Below are 18003 nucleotides of genomic sequence, written 5' to 3'. Positions count from 1 at the left end.
CCTTGCTCTAAAATGGCCGACAGGACATTATACCAGCGCCTCTCTGAGTCGTCGCACCCCGTCGCATTGCTCTTTTTCCTATTTTTCAGACTGGCGCCGCTCTTGGTCTACCTCTTGGGCGTCCTCTTCACCTCCAATTACATACTCAACTTCATCATCACCATGCTTCTGCTGGCCGCAGACTTCTGGAACGTCAAAAACATATCTGGCCGGCTGATGGTGGGTCTCCGGTGGTGGAACGAGGCCAACGATCTTGGCCAGTCCATCTGGGTGTTTGAGACAGCCGATCCAAACAGATACATCAACCCCATCGACTCCAAGGTGTTCTGGCTCTTCCTCTATTCGTGTCCTGTTCTCTGGCTGGTTCTGGGAATCGTGGCAATGCTCAAGCTCCAGTTTCTTTCGCTGACACTTGTCGGCCTGGCCATTGTGCTCACCTCTATCAACGCGCTCGCTTATACTAAGTGCGATAAGTTCGGAAAGGCCAACAGCATCGCCAGCAACGTGGCCGGCTCTGTTGCAAGCGGCTTCTTTGGAAACGTGGGCGGACTCGTGGCCGGCGTCTTTAGAAGATAGCTCTTCCAACTATCAAGCTCTAGATACTCTATGTACGGAATAAACGTTTACGTCCGCTAAAGCTCAGGAAGCTCGGTGACCTCCACCGTGATGAAGTTGCGGCCGCTCTTTTCCTTGAAAATGCGCAGGTTGCCGTTCTGGATCAGGTTCAGCAGATCCGCCTTCAGCCACTCCGGCGCAGAGCTGCCCTGCTTCAGCATCTCGTCCATGTTGGGCTCGTTCTCCACCACCAGGATCCGTGTCTCTATCACATTCCGCACCATCCGGCCAAACTTGTCCCGCGCAACCAGCACCTCCTGCTGTTCCTTATCCTTCAGCGGCGTGCTCGTCGCCTCAAACTCCTTGTTCTCACACACGAGCTCTGCGGTGCCCGGCTGGAGCCCGGCTGCAAACTCCAGGTTCTCTCTTCTGTGTGCCCGGCTCATTGTCTTGCGTCTCCACCACCGGTCCAAGTCGGCGCGCAGCCGGCGCAGAGTCGTTGTTTTCGTGTTCACAGAGCTTGCCGCGTCGTCCTGCTCCGCCATGTCCTTGAAAAACGGCGTGCTCGTCGCCTCGTCGAAGATCGTTGCCGTTGGCAGCTCCTTGTCCTGCCGGTAGCAGCTATGGTCGAATGACCGCAGCTCCGACCCCAGCGAGAAGTCTCTCCTCCCGCGTCCCGACACAGACACGCTTCTGTCCTTTGCGGGTCTTCTGACCATCGACCGGCCGCGCTCGAGGTTCGAGGCGTCGTTGTAGTCGTCGATGATTTCGTTGTAAATGTCCGCGCTCTGGTTGAGGAAATTGTAGCTCTTGACAGACTTGATCGACCGCGCGCTCTTGGGAGCCTCGTCTCTTTTTTGCGAGAATTTGTCAAACAGCTGTGTCAGGAACAGCGACACGCTCTTTCGCCGGTGCCGGACGCTCTTGCTGCTCTCGAGATGGGCCGAGAGCTCTCGTTTCGACGCCGGCCGCGACGATTCGGCCACCGGCTGTGTCGGCTGCACCGTCGTCCGCATAGGCACGCGCTCCATGAACGGGAACGACTGCACAGCAAACGACGAGGCGCGCGTGTTTTTCGTCGCGGGCACGAACGGCGTCTCTGGCTTCGGGGCCTCAAACAGGCCCGAAAACCGCGGAGGCGCCAGCTCGTACCTGAGGCTTGGGACCCGCGTGGCGGTCCCGAGCCGCGACGTCACGTTGTGCTTTGTCGGGGTGATAGACTGCTCGGTGAACGAGTCATCATTGTTTGTAAAGAAGTTGTCGTTTTTGCGCTCCGCCACGCTGAAATAGTTCTCCATCGGGTCGTTCAGCGAAAGCGACTTGAAAGTGTCGCTTTTCGAGAAAAAAACAGCGTTATCTGCTGCCGGCTCGTCAGTTAGCCGTCTGTGCCTCATGGAGCGCGGTCTAAACAGTCCCTGGTCGTTCAGGTCGTCTCCAGGCGTCTTGAGGGTAAGAACAGCTTCGAAATCCATCGTAAACTTAAACCTGCGTTCCGCCCGCGATAATATATAATTCTGCCCCCAACTCTCTTAGCGCCCAATGTGTCGCCGAATATATGCAACGTGGTTTATCTTCTCTGCCACCGTAGCTGCAGAGCCTTTCCAACGGTGCCCCAGAAACTGCTCTTCTGTCGCCAGCCGCCCGTCGCGGCACACCAGCGTTTCCGTCGGCACTCGGTCCAACTCGAAAACCGTGCCCTGCGCGCGCAAGCTCATGTACCGGCCAGTGAGCTCCATCGACTCCGCAGCTATCAGCCGCGCTACCAGCTCATGCACCAGTCGGTCCATCTGGACGTTGCCGCAAATCTGCACCAACGCTTCGCGCAGCCCTGTGATTTCGACGCCGCGTGGGATCCGCGAGATCACAGGAAGCGGGTCGATCAGGTCGCCTGCAGCCACCACAAGCGTCTGAATGAACGCCGGCCGGTCCATCGAGTAATCCAGCAGAAAGTCCCACAGCTCCCTGTCGTCGCTTTCGCTCACAAACAAAATCGCCTTTTCTGGGTCGCGCAGCTCGTCCACAATCAGCTTGAGCGCTTTCCTGTTCTCGCCCACCTTGCTCAACAAGTACACCAGCTCAGAGACGCATTTTTTCTCCTCGCAAACGGAAATCGCTTTTTCCACCGAGTAGTTGTAATGGCGGCTCAGAAACTGCTGCAGGTGGTCTCTGTTGAACGACGCGTACAGCTTCACCATTTCGTCCTCAAAGTCCTTCACGAGCAGCTTGTCGTTCGCCGCCAGCGCGTCCAGATACAGGAAACTCACGTAGTCGAGTCCTGCCGCGTCCAGCGCGTCGACTATCTGCCGCGGCAGGATCTCGTGGCTGTTTTTCACGAGAATCGCAACCGCCGTGGCCAGGTTTTCTGCCGTCAGTGGCCTTCCGGCCGCGCTCAGCGTCACAATGGCCGGTAACTGGTTAATATTCGACAGCAGCAGATGGTGTTCGTCCAGAAACTGCATAGTATCCGGATCTTTGAGCCAAATCAAGTGGTCGATGCATTTTTCCATCTCGTCCAGCTCAATGCTCAGATCCACAATCAACCGCCGCACAGAAGCCTCCTGCTCGCCTATCTCCTCAAGTTCTTCAGCCAAACGGTCGCGCAGCGTCTCTGCGTCGAAAATGCTGTGATCCCATTTCTCAACGAGCGACAACACTTTCGAGAACTCTTGCCGCTCCACGAGCTGCTCCAAAATCGAATTATAGTGCCTCGAAGACACCAGATGGTCCCCAACAGGAACACATGGAACGCGGTCCACAAGCAGATCTGTGTGGCCTGCGTCTGAAAACCGCGCAATCCATTTATTCCAGCAACATGCAACCCGTTGAACGTATTCTGGCTCCTCGTCCCCAGCAAGAGCTAGCATCTCGTCCAAAAACTCGCCGGCCTGTTGCCATCTCTCCTCAGCAACAAGCTTCTCCATGTGACGCTCTGCAATGTCCAGCCGCTGATCTCTGGCCAGCCATAGCTCACTGATCTTCCATGCCTCCAGGTACTCTCCACGCGCAGTGTACCACGTCAGCTGGTCGTGAAGTCCGTACGGCTGTACAACAATGCAGTCGTCGGCAGAAACCAGAAACCATTGCGACTCGTGCTGGTACAGATGGTAGTCGTTAAGACCAAGGTTTGTGCGTCTGTTCATGGCCACCTGATCCACAGAAATCTCTTCAAACGTGATCTGGTGAACAAGTTTCAGCTCCGGAGGCTCGTTGTTTGGCACATAGTTCAAAATCAGAAGATCATCGTTGAAGACAGAAATGCCCGCGATCAGCGTGTCCTCAAGGATAACATGGTGCTCCAAGGTCACCTTCTTGTCGGCCGACCGGAAACTTGACGCAGCGGAGGATATTATGCTAGAGCCCGAGTTAGAGACTGAGATCTTGAACGACCACACATGGTTGACCCAGCCGATCAGAAACCGCTCGGTATCGGTCTGGTGGAAGCGCGGCCAAAACATTTCCGGCCTGGGAAAGCTCTTGGGCAACGTTTCGTGGAAAATGACCGTCTTGGTGGGAATCTGGGCTACCGTGATGCCAGAGTCGTTTGTCCAAATGACAAGGTCGTTGATCGTTTGTATCATTGTGATTGCCCCGCTGCCGCCGTCAACAATAGTGTCCTGTCTTTGTCCCAGCCAATTGCGTGACGAGAACACTACATTGCCGCTGGTCCCCCCAGAAATAAATAGCTTGCTTGTCTTATAGTTCTTATCCAGAGCCACGGCGTGTATAGGCCGCTTAAAGTCGTAGGCTATGATATCCTTGTCATCTGCAACCGACCCAATCACCACTGTGCCGTCGATCGACCCAGCAGCAAAATACTCACCTTCGCTGTGCAGCGACAAGATGGAGCTTCTCTGGATCTTCATGGTGCGCAGCGGAGTGAAGTCTGGTCGGGTCAGGTGGACAAAACCAGAGTGGGTTGCAAATATGAATACCTTTTCGTGGAAGTAGCAGCAGCTAACCGCGTCTTTGGTGAAGAAGCGGGCGGGCAATTTGTTCAGACGGGAGTATTTGAGCTTAGGAGGCTCTAGGGATTCTGTGCTTGCAGCTTCAGAGGGGTCCTTAAGATCAATTGAGCCGTTTTCGGTGCCACCTTCAACTTCCTGGTGGTCTTCCGTGGACTCTATGCTGCCGATATCCGCAGACGTGTCCACTATCTCGTCGTTGAAAGAGGATCCCATATATTGTGTATAATTATTTTATCTAATTTATTTTATTTTATTTTATTTTTATCTAATTTTCTTTTATTTTATTTTACTTTATTTCATGGCCCGTGCAGTGAAAGGGACGCTTGTGCAATGGTAAGTGACGCCTTTTGTTTCCTAACAACAGCGACCCGTCGATAAAAGCGCTCATCGTCAAGATCGACTCGGACTCGCGGGACATTGTTATCGAAGAATTGGATGATACCCACCTGCTGGTCGACCCATCGAAAATCGCCTACATTAAACAGGAGCTCAACAAGATCCTTTCAAAAAACGCGTACAACCCTTTCGAGGAAGATGGACAATGAGCGTCATCATGCTATAAGTACATTATCTTAGCGAATTGAGGTTCAGGTTGCTGACGTCGCCGTTTTCGCTCATCAGCTGTTCGTCGTCAGAATACACGTCTAGGTCGAGTTCCGGGTCTTCCAACGAGATCATCTCGCTGACCTGGTCTGCCCACAGGGAAATGACCACGTCGACGTCCACGAGATGCTCGATATCCTGAGATTTCTCTTTTTCTGCTCTCGAATAAAACTGCTCGTATGCTTTCATCACGGTCTCCTGAATCCCGTCCAGCAGAAAGCTCAAAATCTTCTCGTCGTTCAGGTACATCAAGATGCGTGGTTTAAGACGGGGCAGCTCGTTTTTAAGCGTCCGCATGAACTTGTCCATTACGTTGTGCAAAGACTGCTGCGGATAGAGCTCTAACGGTTTGGTGAACGTCTTGGCCGACTCGTCGATAAACTGGTGCACTGCATTTCTGAGTGCCATTTGAATCTCATACCGACAGTCCACGTAGTCGTTCACCACCCGTGGAACCGATCCCAGCAACAAGTTCATAAACCGGTTCTGCTCGGGGTTTACAGCATTCGCGGCCGAGAAATTCGTGTCGATAGTCTCTTTGGTGTTGTCGCCGCGTATGAATCTATTGAACATCTTCTTGATCCCGCTGAAATCCAAATTTGTCTCGCGGCGCGCATGTTCTATCTCAAATGTGGAAATATACTCTCGCAGAAACATGAGGTTTTTAATCTCGTACAGTTTGGACTCAACACCAGGAACGTTACCGAAATTCGTGTGCAGCGACAATATTGATAGATGGACAACCGCATTGGCAAGGTCGTCGAACACGCTTGGGTTCAGCAGCTGGTAGATCTTCATCAACAACTGGACAACATTGACAATCGGTGGATACACAAATTCGAGGTTTTGGGGCGCCAGCGCATTGTTTTCCAGCGAGAAAACGCTGTCGCCACGCAGCTCCCCGTCTGGCTGCGGTAACGGCTTCTCGGCAATAGGGTCGGCACCACTGACTTTGCGGCGATGCCCGATTGTCAATTCTCTGCCTGTTTTTTTATAGCTCACAATATATTGGTCCACGTAGACCTGCACCCTGAACACGAGTCTTGTCTGTGCGTCTTCCAGAATTGGCCGGAAAAGCTCGCCAAGCTGAATCTTCTCCTGCAACGGTGCGTCGTGATGGTACATGTCCGACTCGTCTGCCTGTTCGCTCGTGTCAAACTCCTCCACGTCGTAATAGCTTTGTAGAATGGAAATGAGCTCGCAGAGCTCTGAAATGCTCTTTTCCCGTATAATTTTGTTTCTCAGCAGATAGTACAGTGGATCCAGCAGCTCCTCAAACCATTTAGACAGTGACAGCAGGTTGGTAGAGTTATCCACTTCGGAGTTACATTTCTGCGGAGCCAGGAAGAAAAGTCTTTTGAATATGTCGTACTCGCGCTCCATTAGCTTGATAAAGTACGATATGTTGCTCTGTGCCAGCTGAATGCAATCCTTGGAGGTATCCTGTGAGGTAATGTGCTGTTGGACAATGGAACCGAGCAGATTAGATCGGGATCTAAAGTATTGGTTGTAGCAGTCATTCAGGAGCCCCAGGTATTCCTGGTCCTGCGTTTCGACTGCCCTTACGTACAGCTCCTCAAATAGTCCGGTATACTTGGCGGCGTCCTCCTCAAACTGGATATACACAAACGCGTCCACCATGACCGAGACGCTGGAAGATGCCATGCCCTGTTCTTTCTTTTTTTCTGTGATTTTCTGTTGCAGTTCCGCTTCGAGATCGCGGATCGCCGTAGCGATGTAGTTTTTCACCAGCGTAAGAGCTCGAATCATGCATTGCTTGAATCTATGCTTGTAAATGCCAATTTCCTTGAAAGTAGAGTGTTTGGGGTCGTGCACAAAAATGAGACACCGGTCCAGCTCCTGGAGAATATCGCGGCGGAAACTGTCTTTGGCGACGATCGACCCGCTGCTGCTGGTGTTGAGGGTCTGCACAATCGGATCGAGCGATTCAAAGAGCGTCAGGTTGCTGGAGATGTCCTCGTGCAGTCTGCCGAGCTGTTCGATTTCCGCTATCAGCTGCGTCGATTTCTTCTGGAAGTCCACTGTTTGCAACGTGACCTGGTCGCCAATCACCAGCAGCTTGTTCAGGTCCTGGATTATCGCGTTTGTTTCCTTTAAAAACCGCTTGTTTTCCTCGTAGTTGTAGCGCAGATAATTTTGGAACTCCAACACCTCCTGGCTCGTGGCTTTGTCTATCTCCCATTGGTCGTCGATGTTCACTATACAGCCGTTCGCGTAGTCCTGTGTGTACTGGGTCCACAGGGCCTCTTTCTCTGCACCGGAAAAGGGATACATCACCGGTTTTGTCACCTGAGCGGTCACCACCGGGTCGAGCTCGCCCAACGACTTGCTTCTGGCCCTAGGCTTCAATTCTTCCAGAACGACCGAGTCGACCGTCGCCGTACCGGCCGACGTAGTCGACGTGATCGAGCCCGCTCGCGATCTGCGTCCCTTGCTGTCGGAAACACTGGACCCCCGTCTTCTCATAACGTGTAAAAAATAATAAATAAAAAATGCTATTTTCCACTATGTACTATTTCGGGAAGATACATGTAATGACAATGTTTGACCAAATAATACCACGTGAAACTGACCTGCAGCCCATCTTCAAGCTCAATTGAATGGTCTGTCTCGGCAGAACAGATGGTGTGTGCCATGATCTGGCGGATCATCGGGGCTGTGATGCTCACCGAGAACTTCTCCTGCACCTTGCTGACCATCGACCTCGACGTCAGCACAAACCGCCCCAGGCGAGTGTGATAGAACTGCACCATATTGCGGCAGAATTCCTCGACGGTCTCGGAGTCGTCTTTCAGCTCCTGGACAACTATCTTCATTTGACGCATGACGTGGTTGATCAGGTTCGAAAAGTACTCATGGACGTATTTCAGGCTATTGGTCTCTATGTTTGACGACTTGGTGAGTTTGAGCAGCTTTGCGTGGCACAGAGACTTCCGCGCGGCATGGAAAAACAGCTTGAACGAGTGCTGGTCCAGGTCGCTGTTAAGTGGCCCTGAGTCCTGCTCTGCTCTGGTCCTGAGAATCTCCTGGTACACGGAGACGGCCACCGATCTGTCTGCCATCAGCCGATCCAGACTGAACTTGCTGTCGGCAGTTTGCATACAGAACCTGAGAATCTCTTTTTCCACGGCGTTGTGGTCGTCGTCAAAACGACCGAGCAGAGATATGGAAACCCGTGTTCCCACGAACGCGGGCGGTGGAAGCAGGAGCTGCGTGCTGGCGCTAGCCTGTTCGTCCGTCTGCGGTGTTTTTGGCTCTTTTTTTCGTCTTTTCTTCACAGCCTGCTCCTCCTCTACCTCCTCCCCCTGCTCCACATTACTCGACGCGTCGCTCTCCTCGATCTCTGTAGCTGTTGCGTAGCCAGACCCTTCCGAATCATGCTCTGAAGAGTTTGAGGCTTGGCCATTAGCCACATCTGCTTCAGCACGCTCGTTCTCCAAAATACGCTGCCTTCCATGCGCGTTTTCGCGCTTTGGTTGCGGCTCAAGCCTCTCGTCCTCCTCCTTGGCAGCTCGCCGCTCCTCGAGCCACTCTCTTAATATCTTTTCACCATTCTTTTTCGCCTCGTCAACATCACCACGAAACTCCCACGGATCCTCCAAAACTTCGGCCTTCATACTCAGTGCCCTATCCCACCAGTCCATCTCCACCCCCATGTCACGCTTGTCCCCCACCACGTCGAGCGAGTCGGCGCAGATCTCGACCTGGTCGTTGTACACATTAGCCACTCCTCGGACTTGTACCAGCAGATTGCTATTCTTCTCAAACCCGTTCAGCCGTTGGTGGTACAGCCGGCTCTGTATCTTGATTGTGAGGGCGTCTTCGGCCGTCCCGTCTGAAATCTCCAGAAACATGAAAAACTTGTCCTGGGACATCTCGTGCCACCGCTCGCCTACCACCTTCCCCTGAACAAGAATCTTCTGCACAGGATGGTTTCCCAACATCAGTATGTTCTGGCTCGCTGGAGCGTAGCCCTCGTTCTTGTAGACCCGTCTGCAATCGCGCAATTTCAATACGTCGCATATCAGCATCGGAAACGGTGACTTTGTAATGGCGGGAGCCGTGTAGAAGAGCACTGGCGAGTAGTATTTCACGCCCTTGCTGACAAACAAAGTCCCGTCGTTGTGCTGTTCGTGCAACGACTTGCCGTCAAAACTCGCCGCCAGCGCGGGTCGAGACTTGCGCGGTAAACGAAAGGCCTCCATTTTTGGAAAAATAAATATCAGTCTCTTGTGGATCCCAAAATAAATTATTTAATTTTCTCCCATGCCTCCAATCACCTGCCATATTTTGGACACCACGCTGGGCCAGCCAGCGGCCAACGTTGAGTGCGACATACGCGTTCTGAAGGACACTTTCGAGCATTTTGCGACGGCCCGCACGAACTCGGACGGCCGAGTTGCTGAATGGGTGCCGAAAGCCTCAGACGGCAAGTTGCTCAAAAGCGTCGGCTTTGAAAACAACCAGTGGACTGGTCTGGCTTCCGGAGTGTACCAGATACGCTTTCACACGAAAAACTACTTTCTGGAGCGCGACGGAAAGACATTCTTCCCCTTCATCGATATCACGTTCGAGGTGCCAAACCCGCCAGACAACCACTACCATGTGCCTTTGTTGCTCAGCAACTACGGCTACTCCACCTACAGGGGGTCCTAAATGAAAGAACATTGGTCAAATATATTATGCAGTTCGGAAATAATGCGTATACTCTCTAGACTGTTCGTGAACGGCCATCTCATGTAATTTGTAATGATTCAGCTCTGCCCGGATCTCCCTGATCTGCGCAGGGTTTCTTGCCAGTTGCGAGTAGGTGTGCTTGAGGCCTCTATTAAATCGCACGTAATGATCGGCAGAAAACGTCTCATTAAGGTAGATCTTGTCGGAGAAAGACACGCGCTGAGGACTCGCCGACCGTGAGCTCAGTGCAGACCTCGCCACGGCACACGACTTTGCTGGCTCCTTGATGCTGTTGGTGGTCACCACTTCGAACTCGCCGTTGCCGAAAGTGCGCCGCTTTGCGCTGTCGCAATGCTCTGTCGCGTCGAACGTTGCCTGCGAGTCGAGCGTGTTCTTCCTGCTCAGCGACTTCTGTTTCTCCAGAGACTTCATCCTCAGCGACTCGCGCTTGATGAGCTTGTCCTGGCCCAGATCGTCAAAAAACGACGTTTCTCCAATCCCGATGATCGACGAGATGTAGTCCAGCTCCGAGTCCAGGTCGCCGCCGTCTAGGGGCCGGTCGTCGCCCGCTATGAAGCTGCTGCTGTCGTCGCTCAGCCCTGTCGACAGCGACAGACACTCAAACGAGATATCGTTGCTCACGTTATTTTTAGACGCGTGCGGCTCGACTCCTTTGCTGAGCTTCTTATCCTTGCGGAGCAGCTTGCTGAACATCCTCTTCAGCCCTTTCTTGTCGTCCGTCTCCTCCTCCTCGCTGCACGTGATGGACGACGCCGGCGTGCTGTGGTCCACCGACGACGACGGCGAGGCTGAAGACGCACTCGATCCCGTGGGCTGATTGGATATTTGAGGCATTTGCCGCGTCTCAGGGGCCGGGTGGTGCTCCTGGACAGTGGCCGGAGGAGGTAGAGACGGCGGCTGCCGCTGCGTGACCTGCATGCTGGCCATGTTGGGTAGGGAATTGTGTTTGGCTGACTTGGGCCGTGGTTGCATCCGTGGCCTGAAAACCTCGCCGTTCGGAAAGTAGTACATTGAGCGGCCAGCAGAGACCGGAGGATAAGATATGCGTGTGGAGAGCTGGGGCTGTGGTCTGGGGTCCGGCCAGCGCATTTTCTGGGCCCGTGGCTTGCGAACGAAACGATCCTCGATCACCAGTAACGAGTCGGTGCTCAGCTCGCGCGGCGTGGTCATGGACCGAACGCTGCGCATAGAGCTTGTCGAAGAGACCGACTCTCGCCGCCGTAGACCAACGCCTTGCTCCATAGGACGGCTCGGCATGGTGGTGAGTGGATTGTAGTAATTTCGGCAGACTTGTGACTCCTCTCAAATTCCAGCAGACAATTTTAGAAATATTTTTTCGCAGCCATTGAAACCGCAAAGCCACACGCTGCGCTCGGTTATTGTTGAAAGGTTTCTAGAGCCATCACGAATCAAATCTGCCAGAATATTTTGGCAAGCCATACGGCAAAAACCGACACCAGCGCCAGCGTGCCGGCCTCCACCACACGGCTGTCCCCCACATCGCCAACAGGCAGCATAGCCTCCAGGTAGTTCGGGCCCTGGCTGCCGATATGGAACATCTGCCAGTGTGTGCGCTCCAATATTCGGTTCTCGTGCATGAAGCTGCCTCGGATTAAGGAATCTGTCTCGGGATCGGAATCACAGTCCCAATACAGATCTCCGGCACCCAACCCGGTCGGTTTCACCCGGCGCAATGGCTCGCCGTATCTCAGATGTAGAGGTATCTCGAACTCCCGCACGTCTGGGTCTAACTCCACACGCAGCGAACACCCTTCCGAAACTTTGTAGCTTGGCAATTCCAGGTTGCTGTGGCCGAAAACCGACACGTTCCTGAAAATGTCATCGAACCACGCCAATTGGTACCTGTCGACGATATACGTGGACGGAATGTCTAGATCGAAAATCAGTCGACACGTCGATTTTGGAGCCTCATTCTTGCCTGAAACACTCACCTTGTACTTTGGATGCAGCCCTGTAGGCTCTACAAAAGCGTGTTCAGCAGAAACGCCAGGTAGCTGGGTGTGGAACGAGTTCACATACAGCGATGTCGGCACAAACTTGGAGTTGCCGCGAACACGCGCTCCGCTGATGCTCAGGTCGTAGTCGCCTGGCAGAGAGTCGAGATAGAACACGCCGATCTCCCGCTTGTCTCTGGCAAACTCCAGTCGGTGGTCAACTAAGGGCCAGTAAAATAGAAACCGAAGCTTGTCTCCGTCGAGAATAAGCTCCATAGATGTTGCTTGTTGCAGTTCCGCCGAAGTGATCGGAAAAGCTTCCCCAACTAGCGTATTCCACATCCTCAAGGCAGATACCTCCAGATCCGGCTCTTCAAACAGATACGCCCGGTACCACTCCTCAAAGAAATATGGTGCAGTGTTCTGGTTCACACGGATCAGCCTCAGAACCATATCAACAGCCAGTTGCGACATCTTCTCGTACTGGGCCATGTTACGGGCAGTTTGCGGAGCAACGTCAATACGCACCCCTGCCGGTTGGCTCTCGTGGTCGCTGAATATCGTAAACTGTGGCTTTTCGTTGCGTTTTCTGCCCAGCTGGACATTGAGCAGTTGCAACTTAGCCAGAATGTCGCGGTACTCTGGTTTCAGCAGGGAGACGTCTATCTCGATGCGGTCTTCCCTGGCAAGAGGCGACGTTTTCGACGCTGGAACAACGATGGTGTCTTTGGCCCGCAGCGCGTCAAAAACTGCTTTCTCGTTGCTGTACACGAACAGCGTGGTGCGGTGATTCATTTCACTAATTATTTTATTTTATTTTATCGCATTTATTTAATGCCGATCCGTATTTTTCAATATTAGTCCCACACTATTTTTTACCCTTCTTCTTCCGCTTCTTCTCAATTCTCTTCAATGCACGCATCTCATTCTTCATCACGCCGTCAACCATCTTGTACTTGCCCTTGACGCCCTTCGGACGGCCAGACAGGCCCTTGTAGCTGCCTCTGGCAACCACCACCGTGACCTTTGGCTTGGTCTTTTTCTTCTTGCCCAGCTTCGACGCAAGAGCCTGGATCTCCTTGGCCTTGTCGAGCTCGCTCTTCGAATCGTCCTCGGCAATCAAATCGCTCTTCTTTTTGATCTTCTCCAGCCGCTTGATGGCCCTCAGCTTCTTTCTGCCAACAGCCTCCATCACCTTCTTGATCGGCCTGGCATTCAGCTGCTTCATCTTCTCCCTCAGGGCCATCGCGGCCTCCTTTGTGATTGGTCTGTTGATCTTGCTGTGTTTCTCTTCATCTTCCAAGAACCATTCTGGCAGTCCTTCCTTTTCGCGGAACGAGTACTTGTTGAATCCGTCGTCGATCAGGTCCTTTTTCGATTTCTGGCCCAAAGCAAGCTGCTGCGCAAGCGTCATTGCTTCCACAGTCGCCAAGTCGACCTCCTGTTTGTGCGGCAAACTGTCGCCGGACCCGGAAACCAGCTCAAAGTCGGGCTCTGTCTCACTCTCAGACTCAGACTCCAGCTCGGAAGCTTCACTCTCGCTCTCGCTTTCAGACTCAGACTCAGACTCAGACTCAGACCGCTTTGAAGCCGGTTGCTCAGAAACTGCCTGCTTTTCAGACTCCTGCTGCGGCTTGTCGCTATCTGGGATCACCTCCTCGACACCTTCGAAAATAGAGTCGCCAAAGAAATTGCTGGCCGTCTTGCTCAGCCCGCCCTTCTTTTTCTTCTCGATGGTGGCTATCAGCTTGTTGATCGCCTCGTCATCGTCGCTGTCGATGTCGCTTTCGCTCTCGCTTTCCTCCACGGCCTCGTCAGAATCGACCTCGCTCTGCCTGTCTTCGATTCCTTCCCATTCCTCGTCGTCGCCGCCTCGTGCAGCCTTAGCCCTTAGTTTCGCATCCCGCTCCATCTTCGTCTCTTTGTATTGCTGATACATCGAATTCAGCTGGTCTTCAAGGTTGTCCAGCTCGTCTCCAGACTCAACAGCTTGGTGCTCGTCCACAACAATGTCGTTGTCGCGGATCAGATCCTCGCCCGTGAACACCATGCTCTTCTTGCCGCGGGCCAGCTCGTTCAGCTGTCCAGTCTTCTCCGCCAGCTTCAGGTTGAACAGACTCTCTGAGCCGATCTGGCCTGCGTCGATACCGATCTGCATGTCTGTCAACATGTTCATCTGCATTCTCTGGATCTCCTGCTGCCGGGCCTCATTTTTGCGTCTTTTCTCTCTCTTTTGCTTGAGACGGATCTTCTCCTTCATGTCCTCGATCTCTTGGTCGATTTTCTGCTCCTCGGTCAACTCCTCGACCTCTATCTGTTTTTCCTCCTTCTCGTCGTCCAAGTCCAGCACCACACGAGCATGTTTCCGCCATTTGATCAGCATACGGAAATCCTTCTTGCCCAGCACTTTGAGGTCCTTGCAGCACTCCAAAAACTCCGGAGTGGTGTCCTTCATCCGGCGCAGAAGCTTCCACTCGTCGCTACTCTCGTCAATCTCGAATTTGCTCACACTTCCTAAAGTGTTGATCACGTCCTCTTCCTGTCGCACCCAGTCTAAAAGAGCCATTGGATGGAAAAGAGTGTAGTCGCCCTCTTCGTAACCATCTCTCTTTCTCTTCTTGACCTCTGGGTTGAAGACCTTGGCCTCGTTATTGGCAGGTCCCTCTGGAAGCTCCTCGAACACCTCCTTGGGATCCAGCAGCCGAGGATCCAGTTTCTTGGGCGCCTTGAAGCCTTTGCAAACAACGAAAATCTCCGCGGAAACGTTACGAGACGCAGGCGGTTTCGTGGCCTCGACTTTGTCAAAAAGCTGGCGGAAAACCCAAACCAGATTGTTGTAGTCTCTCGAACGGAAAACCTTGGTGACAAACGTTCCGCCCGGTGCTAAGTGCTCAACAGCAAGTCTCAACGCCTGCAGCGTCAAATGCGATTGGGTATATGCGTCCTGCACCCAATTCAAACCCACGTTGGGCGCACCGTCGTGCAAAACTGTGTCTGCTTTCCACGTCTTCAGATGGCCCCGGAGCTTGGACTTGCAGTCTTCTGTGGTAATGTCGCTTTGAAACGTGATACAGTTCGGAATTGGCTTGATGGGCACAATATCCACTCCCACAATGAGCGAGTTCACTGGACAAAGCTGCGCTGCAACCTGACACCAGGATCCTGGTGCCGCACAAAGATCTATCACGACTCTGGATTTTTCTAAGAAATGGCCGTACTTCTGGTTGATTTGAAGAATCTTGAAGGACGAACGCGCACGATACCCTTTTTCCTTTGCCAGGTGGTAGTATCTATCTAACCGACCTTTGGCATTCTTCTTCTGAGTTCCAGCCATGTTTAATCGAGATAAATGATTTTTTCCCCCCTAAAATTTTTTATAAATTTTTTTTTTGGTCGATCGACCTTAACATTTAATCTATCGTCTCTATTTTCCGTATGTCGGATAATAAGTACACCCCACTGATAGTGGATCTTTTCACGCCCAAGGTGCCTCTTCAATACCTGCCCCCAGCAGATGTTCCGATAGAGAAACGGCGAACGCCCAAAGTGGACGGAATAGCGCAGTTCCTGTCCTTTTTGCAAAAACATGTCGAAGAATACAAAGACTACAAGAACGAGTTTGTCAGCCGAGAGGCCAAGGCAAAATTGAAGTCGAAGCAAAACGAAGAGGCACTCCAACGAGCACTACTAAAATGGAACCCGGAAACAGACGCCAACATTGCTGGAGATCCGTACAAAACCATCTTCGTTGGAAGACTAGATTACACAGTTAATGAAATAGAGTTGCGCGAAAAATTCGCACAGTTTGGCGAAATCGATCAGATCCGTGTCGTGAGAGACACCAATACTGGGAAAAGTCGAGGTTACGCTTTCATCCTGTACAAATCAGAGTCCGATGCCAAGCTAGCGTTTCAGAAAGGTAATAGAATGGTGATAAAAAATCGTGCAGTGATTGCAGACATTGAAAGAGGCCGCGTGGTGAAAAACTGGAAACCCAGAAGACTAGGAGGTGGACTAGGGGGCCGCCAGATAGCACCGAAGCACAAACACATAGAGCAACAGGAACCTGGTCCCAAGATGCTGTATCCGCCTCCGGCGTCTTATGGGCGTGGAACCTATGGCTACCGAGGCCGTGGCGGGAGGGCTCCGAGACCGTACGGTCACAGGCCCAACAGAACGCCCTACAACCGACCACCGAGGTACTGATAAAGTGTCTGGTGTACGGGTGTGGGTTTTGAATGCATCGTGCGCAATCTTTTTAGAAAAAGTTGTTTACTTAAGGAAAAGTAAAATAAAATATTTTGGAACGAGTCGCCATCAACAAGTTTGTTATTGATTTCGGCAAGCCCATTTTGTTATAACCTGCCAGGACATTCAAAATGGCACTCTTATCTCCTAAAAGCCGGCTTTTGTTTGTCATTGGTGTACTACTATATGTTATCACCCATATAACTGTCAAGTGTCCCCTTACGCAGACTTATCCATTGGACACTTCACAATCCAATGATGTCCTCTGTCTTTACACCCACAAGTACTACAAGTTTGTGGGGCCATACTGCAGTCCAGTCATTGAAGTTGCGGATGCGAAGGTTTTCACTCCACTGAATAATCTCTACGTCAAGTCACCACTGAAGCCAATTGTGCAATCTGGCTACGAACAAAGTGCGAAAGTCTACACAAAATTTGCAAGGCCACATGTTGACAAGTACAGTGGCGTCGTTAAGACGAAAGTGGACGAGTTTTCTGGTAAGGTGACGGCCAAGACTCAGGAGGTGACAGGACTTGCCTTGCTTTATGTCAGAGTGAAAGTTGCGGAAGTGGGAGAGTACGTTAGGGCTAAATCGATCGAGCTGACGACAAAGGCCAAGGTGGTAATCCTGACAAAGATTATTCCACGGACTCTCTCCGTTTTTCATCGGGTTAAAACAAACCTTTACATCCAAGGAACCAAATTAAGGCTGGCATTGTATCTCAGATATAACCTATATGTGAAACCACAATTGGTGAAGCTTTACTATAAGCTACGAATGAACAAGCTGGAGCCGCATGTGGAGGCATTTAGGAACTCCTGGTTTTATCTGAATACCAAAAGATTGGTTGTTCTATTGGTGGACGCAGTGGGATACTTTTACAGCAAGACCTATGAGTATCTTGATGCTTTCCAAAGGGAGTCGAAGATCAGAAAGACCACGGAGGAGTATTGGCGGACGGAGCACAAAAAGCAGTTTTTAAAGGATGAATTCAACAAGCTACTGAATGCCAAGTTCAAGATGCCAACCTACGAGGACGTGGAGTTTTTTAAGAAGTTGTCGAAACAGGCTGTGGAGACCGACAAGACAGACGACGTCTCCGAAACTCTCACCGAGGCCGAGCCCACACTCACCAAGTACAACAAGATGTTAAAGGGCGTAACACAGGATGCGTTGAACGATTTCGAGTCGCAGGTGGCCCAGGTCGACGAGAATGCCTACGACAAGATTTACAACCAGTTGAGACCTAAATTGCGGGAGTTGGGCGAGCTCGTCAACCGTAACTACGATGAGGCACACGTGATGATTCACGATATCAACCATAACACAGACAAGTATGTTACTCGCCAGGACATGCGTGATCTTCTCAAGCGTCTGTCGGAGTCTCTGACGGAAAAGGGTGTGGAGATCACCGAGGATTTCAAGAAATATGAGCAAGAGTTTTCCGATGAGGTGCTGCGTGTGAGAACGTCCATCTTGGAAACCCTTGAAGAGTTCAGCGAGTCTACGCTCAACGCCTACTCCACAGAGATTGTGAAGAACGGAGACGACTGGAAAGAGTGGAAGAACTACAAAGAACTGAAGAAGGAGCTGATTCAGACCAGAGACCTGCTTCTGAGCTCCACTCCAAAGCTGGAACGCGTGACTAAACTGCTGAACGAGCTGAACAGAACGCTGGGCGCCTTGGTGAACGACGGCGAGTCGTACTTGGCCATTTTGCGTGCCAAGGCCAACATCGAGTTCCAGGCCCGCGAGAAGGCCGAGAGAGAAGCCGAGCAAGAGAGCACGAGCACAATCATGTTGTACGACACCGTTGTTCTTGATGAGAAGAACCAGCCGGTGAGCACTATCCACGCAAAACCTCCAGTCTCGAGCGAGGAGGCCAAGACGTTGATAATATGAGGGGGTGAGAAACCTGGTGTTTATATGTGTATGTAATGGAACGACTAGTAATTT

General features: G+C 52.0%; 11 protein-coding genes across 11 annotated transcripts; 5 read left to right on the top strand and 6 right to left on the bottom strand.

The window, feature by feature from the left end:
* Window positions 1-12: 12 nt before the first annotated feature.
* Window positions 13-628, top strand: OGAPODRAFT_99876 (uncharacterized protein; the record flags this gene model as incomplete). The annotated part of the gene is made up of 1 exon (XM_018358106.1): window positions 13-628. One exon carries the CDS (start codon window positions 13-15, stop codon window positions 574-576), a length of 564 nt encoding a protein of 187 aa, XP_018211770.1. The 3' UTR covers window positions 577-628.
* Window positions 629-632: 4 nt separating this feature from the next.
* OGAPODRAFT_93793 (uncharacterized protein) lies at window positions 633-3252 on the bottom strand (the record flags this gene model as incomplete). Its single annotated transcript, XM_018357412.1, has 1 exon — window positions 633-3252. Exon 1 carries the CDS (start codon window positions 2025-2027, stop codon window positions 633-635), a length of 1395 nt encoding a protein of 464 aa, XP_018211769.1. The 5' UTR covers window positions 2028-3252.
* On the bottom strand, window positions 1825-4733 carry OGAPODRAFT_93792 (uncharacterized protein; the record flags this gene model as incomplete). Its single annotated transcript, XM_018357411.1, has 1 exon — window positions 1825-4733. One exon carries the CDS (start codon window positions 4731-4733, stop codon window positions 2085-2087), a length of 2649 nt encoding a protein of 882 aa, XP_018211768.1. The 3' UTR covers window positions 1825-2084.
* An 85-nt stretch (window positions 4734-4818) lies between these two features.
* Window positions 4819-5065, top strand: OGAPODRAFT_48301 (uncharacterized protein; the record flags this gene model as incomplete). The annotated part of the gene is made up of 2 exons (XM_018355579.1): window positions 4819-4853; window positions 4885-5065. 2 exons carry the CDS (start codon window positions 4819-4821, stop codon window positions 5063-5065), a joined length of 216 nt encoding a protein of 71 aa, XP_018211767.1.
* A 22-nt stretch (window positions 5066-5087) lies between these two features.
* Window positions 5088-9349, bottom strand: OGAPODRAFT_93791 (uncharacterized protein; the record flags this gene model as incomplete). The annotated part of the gene is made up of 2 exons (XM_018357410.1): window positions 5088-7590; window positions 7707-9349. The coding sequence occupies 2 exons, from the start codon at window positions 9347-9349 to the stop codon at window positions 5088-5090; spliced, it is 4146 nt and encodes a 1381-aa protein (XP_018211766.1).
* A 61-nt stretch (window positions 9350-9410) lies between these two features.
* OGAPODRAFT_93790 (uncharacterized protein) lies at window positions 9411-12519 on the top strand (the record flags this gene model as incomplete). Its single annotated transcript, XM_018357409.1, has 1 exon — window positions 9411-12519. The coding sequence occupies one exon, from the start codon at window positions 9411-9413 to the stop codon at window positions 9798-9800; it is 390 nt and encodes a 129-aa protein (XP_018211764.1). The 3' UTR covers window positions 9801-12519.
* On the bottom strand, window positions 9412-12519 carry OGAPODRAFT_16338 (uncharacterized protein). Its single transcript, XM_018354361.1, has one exon. It carries the CDS (start codon window positions 11097-11099, stop codon window positions 9825-9827), a length of 1275 nt encoding a protein of 424 aa, XP_018211765.1. The 5' UTR covers window positions 11100-12519; the 3' UTR covers window positions 9412-9824.
* Window positions 9413-12592, bottom strand: OGAPODRAFT_93788 (uncharacterized protein; the record flags this gene model as incomplete). Its single annotated transcript, XM_018357408.1, has 1 exon — window positions 9413-12592. The coding sequence occupies one exon, from the start codon at window positions 12590-12592 to the stop codon at window positions 11252-11254; it is 1341 nt and encodes a 446-aa protein (XP_018211763.1). The 3' UTR covers window positions 9413-11251.
* Window positions 12593-12645: 53 nt separating this feature from the next.
* Window positions 12646-15107, bottom strand: OGAPODRAFT_16337 (uncharacterized protein). The gene has a single exon (XM_018354360.1). It carries the CDS (start codon window positions 14361-14363, stop codon window positions 12666-12668), a length of 1698 nt encoding a protein of 565 aa, XP_018211762.1. The 5' UTR covers window positions 14364-15107; the 3' UTR covers window positions 12646-12665.
* A 125-nt stretch (window positions 15108-15232) lies between these two features.
* OGAPODRAFT_76315 (uncharacterized protein) lies at window positions 15233-16108 on the top strand (the record flags this gene model as incomplete). Its single annotated transcript, XM_018356161.1, has 1 exon — window positions 15233-16108. The coding sequence occupies one exon, from the start codon at window positions 15233-15235 to the stop codon at window positions 16001-16003; it is 771 nt and encodes a 256-aa protein (XP_018211761.1). The 3' UTR covers window positions 16004-16108.
* Window positions 16109-16126: 18 nt separating this feature from the next.
* OGAPODRAFT_76314 (uncharacterized protein) lies at window positions 16127-18003 on the top strand. The gene has a single exon (XM_018356160.1). The coding sequence runs from the start codon at window positions 16177-16179 to the stop codon at window positions 17947-17949; it is 1773 nt and encodes a 590-aa protein (XP_018211760.1). The 5' UTR covers window positions 16127-16176; the 3' UTR covers window positions 17950-18003.

The sequence above is a fragment of the Ogataea polymorpha genome (genome assembly GCF_001664045.1).
Source record: "Ogataea polymorpha strain NCYC 495 leu1.1 chromosome Unknown OGAPOscaffold_3, whole genome shotgun sequence".
Classification (NCBI taxonomy): domain Eukaryota; kingdom Fungi; phylum Ascomycota; class Pichiomycetes; order Pichiales; family Pichiaceae; genus Ogataea; species Ogataea polymorpha.
The sequence above is the reverse complement of the archived record's forward strand: the minus strand, read 5'-3'. Positions and strand labels throughout refer to the sequence as shown.

Coding starts and splice junctions, on each gene's coding strand:
- OGAPODRAFT_16338 (XM_018354361.1), bottom strand. CDS start 11,099: ATGCCGAGCCGTCCTATGGAGCAAGGCGTTGGTCTACGGCGGCGAGAG.
- OGAPODRAFT_16337 (XM_018354360.1), bottom strand. CDS start 14,363: ATGGCTCTTTTAGACTGGGTGCGACAGGAAGAGGACGTGATCAACACT.
- OGAPODRAFT_76314 (XM_018356160.1), top strand. CDS start 16,177: ATGGCACTCTTATCTCCTAAAAGCCGGCTTTTGTTTGTCATTGGTGTA.